The following is a 7124-nucleotide window of genomic DNA, read 5'->3' on the forward strand; positions in this document are numbered from 1 at the left end:
TTCCATGCACATGAGTATTGCAACCCACGTTGGTTCATCTCTACCAGACCTCTTCACTACTTCCCGGTCACCTTCCCACAGTGGACTCTGCTAATTTAAGATTACTATATTCGCTCCTCTTCAGTGAGCACATCAATCACATTCAAGTTTTAGATTTCCTTTCCTTTCCCTATTCCTAACATGTGCATTCTTCCCCTAGTGTGTGACCCATGTCCAATAATATTACTGCCTTTGTTCTAAGTCTATAATCCACATATGAGGTAGAACATGAAATTTTTGGCCTTCTAAAGCTGGCTAACTTTAGTTAAGATGATGTTCTCCAGTTCCATCCACTTACTTACAAATGACAAAATTTCATTCTTCTTTGTGGCTGAGTAAAATTCCGTTCAGTATAAATACCACATGTTCTTAATCCATTTGTCAGTAGTGGGCCAACTTGGCTACTTCCATAGCTTAGCTATTGTGAATAATGTTGCAATAAACATGGGTATGCAGGTGCCTTTATAAGAACCTGAGTCACATTTTTCAGTTATATCACTAGGAGTGGGATTGCTGGATCATATGGCAGATCTATGTTTGGTTTTTTAATGAAGCCTCCATATTGTTTTCCAAAGTGGTTGTAATAGCTTACATTCCCACTATCAGTGTATGAGGGTTCCTTTTTCCCTGCATTCTAGCCAAACATCTGGTGGTGGTGGTGTTTTTGATGATAGCTATTCTAACAGGAGTAAGAACCCTTGTGCGGTTTTGATTTGCATTTCATTAATGGCCAGGGCTGGTGAGCATTTTTTCATGTCTTTTTTGGCCATTTGGACTTCTTCCTTTGAAAAAGTTCTGCATAGTTCTGTTGCCCACTTCTTTGTTGGTTCATTGGTTATTGGGGAATTTAGTCTTTCAAGCTCCCTGTATATTCTGGTTATCAGTCGTTTATCTGATATAGCAAATATTTTCTCCCACTCTGTGGGTGGTCACTTGAAATTAGAAACCATTTTTTTTTTTTATTGTGCAGAAGCTTTTTAATTTCATGTGTTCCCATTTGTCAATCCTTTCTCTTAGTTGCTGGGCCAGTTGAGTTCTACTGAGGATGTCCTTGCCTATACCTGTTGCTTCCAGTGCAAGAGCATCATTGAATCTTGTATGCCCTGCTTAGAAACTTAAGAATAATTAATGTTCAACAGTTTAATAAATTGAACTCAGTGTAGAAATCAATATTTGGGTAAAACAAATCAATTGCTCTTTAAGGTAAAAATCAAGCCTGTCTGGAGGCTATGAAAACAAATGACACTCTACTACATAGTCAAAAGAAGAGTAGATAAGAACTTCCAACCTAGGTCATTCACAGAAGCACTCTTTGATGTTGGGCTGTTGATTGTTGTGGAGATCAAAGCATTCACCTTCCAATAAAGGTGTGCTAAACCTTTGAAATTGTGATGCACTAACTCATGCCAGCTTATTAAGGGTAAGTTAGCGAAAGTAAAATTGGAACATATTTGCCTACAAGCACAATAAGTCACATTTCGTAAAAACGAAAAATATCTGCTCTAACTGGAGAGATGATAGGGAAAAGGAGAAAGGACAAAAATGCTGTAGGTTTTGGAATTAGATTAACACACTCATGTGCACATTAAATAGTAAATTTGATAGCAACCTAAAAATCACTAGCAAGAACATACTGAAAGCTGAAAACATCTGTTACTATTTTGGACATGAGGTCCTGGAGAAGCACAGGCGCATGTTTGCATTTGAAAGTCAGCCTGTGTAAGAGAAAATCTAAGAATATTGATTGTTATTGATAATATTTCAGTCATTACTATGAACATTGTGAAAATGATAAATTACGATAGAAATAAAGGCCTTTGTCTTAAGAAGGTCAATTTTCAAAATGTTCTAATACATTTTTCCTCAAGAAGACAAATTACATATAAATTAAATTACAGAATAGTTAAAATTACATATAAATTACAGAATAGTTAAAAAAAAGAGTACCTCATTGTCAGGCATTTTCTCATTTGAAAGACTTAAATCTTGCCAAGAATTCATCTCTATGATTTCTTTTTTTTCTGATTGAATTATGATTTTATCTATACATTGGGCAATGATTTCATAAAAAGCATAAATTCCTAATTATGAATTTGCAATGCCTTTAATAGTCTGGAATATTAACTGCACAAAATGGAAAATTGAAACTTAATCAAAAATTTTCTCATCACCCATGTCTAATGCAAAGCAAAATTGAGTGAAAATCAGTTTTTGTTTTTAAAAAAAGTTAGCAGCAAAGCATCTATCAATTAAAGTCAGAGAGAAGAAGAGAATGTGTAATTTGATAATTAAGATTGTTATAATTTCAAAAAATGAAACAAGCAATTACTTATAGTGAACAATGTAGGATTTGGTCTGACTACATTCTGCCAGGACTAAATTAAAACCTTGGTAATGAACTTAACCTGTCTGAGCCACAGTTTTCACAAATGTAAAGTAGAATGAAAATATTACTGTAGTTGTCAGTATCAAATGAATTAAATCATTGAAAACATTTAGAAATGCTTAACTGACTGAGGGCATAAGAGGTGGTGACTACTTTCTTGTTTTTTCATACATCTGTATTTCATGTAGGTCTAAATGAGAATAGCAAACTCATCCTATCCCTCTATGATGGAAAAATTTGAACTGTATAAAAAAGGTAATCTTCCTGGAGAACAGTCATTATTAGATAAATTTGAAACTGATGATAATTCTGATTAATACTCAATTAGAAAGTGATGGTTGTAAATATCTTGAATGTGGATTAATATCTCTCAGTGAAATTGAAAGTATGTAAATATACACACATATATGAATGAATATAGTATATCCAGTAGTGAGTAATATAATATATATAAAATATACATACATGTTTACATATGTGTGAATACACACACATATCTAATTTGCAGATGCCTGTTGTGCTGTAATCCCCTTTTCTCTCTGCTTTCCTAGACCCCATTCTTCTACTCTCATATCACAACAGTGTCCTACCTCTTTAGTGCAGAAACCTCACTCTTCACTAACTTACCTTGCTCATTCATACAACTGCTTCCTCTTTCATCTTGATTTCTCACTGTCAATTTTCCCTAAAGTAAACATAGTCACCATGTGAAAGCAGAAATTGAAAGTTTTAGGTTTGTTAGAATCTCCCATATGAGAGGCTTTTTCCCCTCTCCTGGTAGATATATTTGGAAGTGAGGGTATGTCCCCATTACAATGATGTAATAGCAGCTGTAGCTAAAAGAAAACAGAAAGCTGGATCCCTTTTACCCTAGAAGCTATTAAAATATTTACCAAGGATGAAAGCCACCTAGCCAATAAGGCCAAAGACAAGGTCCAAGTCTAGCAATCAGAATTATTTCTGCATAGAATTGTCTCCTGGCAAAAGATTCTTCTCTAGACCTAAAACCAGACTATTTATGAGTTATAAGGGAGCTTTAATCTTTGCTCAGATTATGGATGGAAACTTCCGAATTCTTTACAGATGGGAAGAGGAAGGGACTGGGAAATTCAAACTTCAAATATATGATGGTATCTGTTCTTCCCTTTCTTTTTTCCTCCACCACTATTGGAAGACTCAATTTTGGAGAAGGCAAGAAGATATTAAAATTTTTGGATTCATCTGGTGCTCTCTCTCTCTCTCTCTCTCTCAATCCTTAACACATTTAAAATACTACAATCCTTTCTATACTGTGATCATTTTGATATATTTAAGATGTATTTCATTTACTTTTCTCTAGAACATAAAGGTAGTAACATTATTTCATAAAACACCTTCCCTTGGCCAACAAAACAATGAACAACACTTTGAATTTGAGGTGATAATTAGCTTCCTTTGTCATGACAAACTCTCTGCTCTATTGATTTCATAATATGGCCTCTTCTTGGATCATAAATTCCATGTCAATTTCTATTCTTCACTTCCTTTAATTGACCCTTCCAGACAAGCCATCATCATAATTCTTCCTATGGTGTTCACCATAGATCATTGCTGTGTGTGAAATAATTCATCTCTCCAGATTTGTGATTCTCTCCAAAGTTGTATAAATGACCAGAAAAAGAATAGACCTATTTAGAGGACAGAGAAAATATTTTCCAAGATTTTAGAACAGTGGTTGTTCTACAGTTAGTATGCTCTAATTTTTGTTGCTATCATTGTAATACTATTACTTGCACTAATAGTATTAATGTTATCCAGATTAACACCAAAGTGTTGAGATCATGCTATTCTCCTTTTCTAACTTCTGGGATTCTAAAAGCAGTGTTTTCATTGCCTAAGTGGATTATTAACGAGGTGCAGTGCTCAGGCAAGGCTATATCCAATACCCTGCCAGGCAGGGCTAATGTTCTACTAAGTGGAGTCAGATAACTGGTTCCCTGTGAGTTGATAGGTTTGACTCTTCCCTTCTCTCCTCACAGGTGATCAGATCTCCATTAAAAGAGAGTAAAGTCACACAAAGTTAAGGGAGTCCTCAGACACAAGAGTGGCTATTCTTTGAGCCTGAGTCAGAAGCAGCCATTTTCCTGTTTTTGTGCACTTCAGCATTGGCCATCAGTCTTGTTCTTGCCATAGCCCATAGTTCACAAGATTGATGCATTGAATTTTGCTAATTTATATTTGCCATTTTGACAACAAAGGACACTTACTTTCTTCTGATTCATGAAAATTGATACTATAAATTTGGGTTTAGTCCACAATCCACTATAGCATTTTACTTTCTATGAAAGTGAAAAAGAGAAATAAAAAGATAGATGTAATGGAAATTATGCACAAAAATAATGCTACATCACTCCCTTTCTTTTGCTTTCCTCTAAGGAAATTACTTCATCATAAATTAGTATAGTAAAAGGAGATATGAACAAACTTGACTGTTAAATAGTTACAAAAATTAAAACGAAAAATTATAAATAAGTGAAGTGCTAAATGCTATTTCACCCTGACAGAATAACCTGGAGCTCTCTACAGTGCCTTGATAGTATTAAACAGAGACAGGGGTAAAAACACTACTAGAATCAGAATGACTGGAAAACATCTGGAGGTTAATTGTTCCTGTGTCACAAGGTACCAGTTGAGGACACTGACATCAATGAATCCTGTCTGTCCACCTCAGAAACTACAAGCTGACCAAATATTTATCATTTCAGTACTGATTATAAAAATAGCATTTAGCATAAAAAAGTAATTGTCTACTAAAAATAAAATTCAATTTCTATACAAAATTAGTATCTTAGCCTTGTGTTTTAGGCTACACAAAGAACACATAAATGGAAAACAAAAAAGGAAGTAAAAGTGTAGAGATAGGTTCAGAAAATGAAAATTATGTTTCCTACTTCTTAAAAGCCATGCATAGACAGAAAGTCTTCACAGAACCTAGGAGGCAAGGTTCACTGAGCTCTCAACTCAGGCAGACCAGCAGCATCTTCAATTCCCCATGGCCCTCCTGTTCCCCCTACTGACTCTCCTGGTGCTGTGCAGCTATGGACCTGTTGGATCTCTGGGCTGTGACCTGCCTCAGAACTCTGTGTTGCTTAGTAGGAAGATCTTTGACACACTGGATCAAATGAAGAGGATCTCCCCTCTCTTGTGTCTGAGGGACAGAAGGGACTTCCAGTTCCCCCGGGAGATAGTGAATAGCAGCCCGTTCCATAAGGTCCAGGCTATGTCTGTCCTTCACTTGACACTCCAGCAGATCTCTAACCTCTTTCACACAGTGCACTCCTCTGCTGCCTGGAACATGACCCTCCTGAATGAACTCCACACTGGACTCCATCAGCAGCTAAAGGATGTAAGGACTTGCTTGGTGCCAGTGATGGGAGAGGAAGATTCTGTCTTGGCAACTGAGGATCCCACACTGAACTTAAAGAAATACTTCCAGGGAATTCGTCTCTACCTGGAAGAGAAGAAATACAGTGACTGTGCCTGGGAAATCGTCCGGGTGGAAATCATGAGAGCCTGGTCCTCAATAGCAAAGTTGCATGAAAAGATAACAAGCAAGGATGGAGACCTGGCATCATCTTGAAAAGATTCTCCTTCACAATTCTGACAGCTCAGTCTTGCACATGTACTTTTGGTCATTTTATAGACTCTTATTTCTGCTTTAGTCACATTTTATGGACTTAAATTTAGCAAATGCTATTATTAAATACTTTAATAATATTTAGCTAGTATATGTTTAAAATATTCATTTTGATGGTCATTAGTACTTCAGAGATATTGTGGTTGATTTTATTTATTTATTTATTTATTTTTCCACTCCTTTTTATGTATTGTATTTATAATATTTCCTTGCTATATATGTAATAATATGTTCATTTTTATATTCTATTAAAATTAATAAATTATTTACTATTTCATGTTACCCACTGTGTGTTTTGTTTCATTAATATTATTCATATCACCAAAATTCTTATATTTGTTTATTATAAAACAAATTCATCAGATTTCTGGAAACCATAGTAAAGAAAGAATGGTAATATTTGTTGATATTATTATGGATATCTAAATTGAGTGTCAGATCATGATAATTATTTCAAGATATAAAGGTGAATAAGGAAAATAGTTCCTGATGTTTGGAGCTCTCAGTATTAGTGGGAAGGGAATAAAGAATAATTTTTAATACTTATTTTATTTCACTTAACTAAGTGGTACAGAGAAATAAAGGAAAATAATCTCTCACCAGAAGTTTTTGAATGAATAAGCCTGGAGTTAATTTTTTAAGAATAGATATCGTTCTCCATGTTCTTTGAAGACATGAAAGTGAAAAGTCTGATGGACTTCTACAGAAGAAAATAAAATTAATGAAATTTCTGAGAAACAATTTTAAAACAATGTTCAAAGGAAACACAGCAAGGTACTGGAGAATACATTGAGACCATAAGTGAAATTAAGAAGACACTTCATGATATTCAGTGAGAAATTAATCAATTAAGGATTATGAAAAAGAACACAACAAAAATCTTAGAATTGAAAAATGAATGAAAAATTCAACAAAGAGATAGAGAGTATCAAAAAGAATGAAACAGAAATCATGGGGTTGAAGAGCTCAATTAATCAAAGAACAGTCAGTATACCTGAAAGTCTCACTAATAGACTAGGTAAA

At 34.6% G+C, this 7124-nt stretch overlaps 1 protein-coding gene across 1 annotated transcript; it reads left to right on the forward strand.

Annotated features, from left to right (window-relative positions):
- The first annotated feature begins 5456 nt into the window (after nt 1–5456).
- On the forward strand, nt 5457–6044 carry LOC109689035 (interferon omega-1-like). The gene has a single exon (XM_020167737.1). It carries the CDS (start codon nt 5457–5459, stop codon nt 6042–6044), a length of 588 nt encoding a protein of 195 aa, XP_020023326.1.
- Nucleotides 6045–7124: the final 1080 nt, after the last annotated feature.

This window comes from Castor canadensis, chromosome 13 (genome assembly GCF_047511655.1).
Source record: "Castor canadensis chromosome 13, mCasCan1.hap1v2, whole genome shotgun sequence".
NCBI lineage: Eukaryota > Metazoa > Chordata > Mammalia > Rodentia > Castoridae > Castor > Castor canadensis.

Bases quoted from the DNA above. Each gene is read 5' to 3' on its own strand.
- LOC109689035 (XM_020167737.1), top strand. From the start codon at position 5,457: ATGGCCCTCCTGTTCCCCCTACTGACTCTCCTGGTGCTGTGCAGCTAT.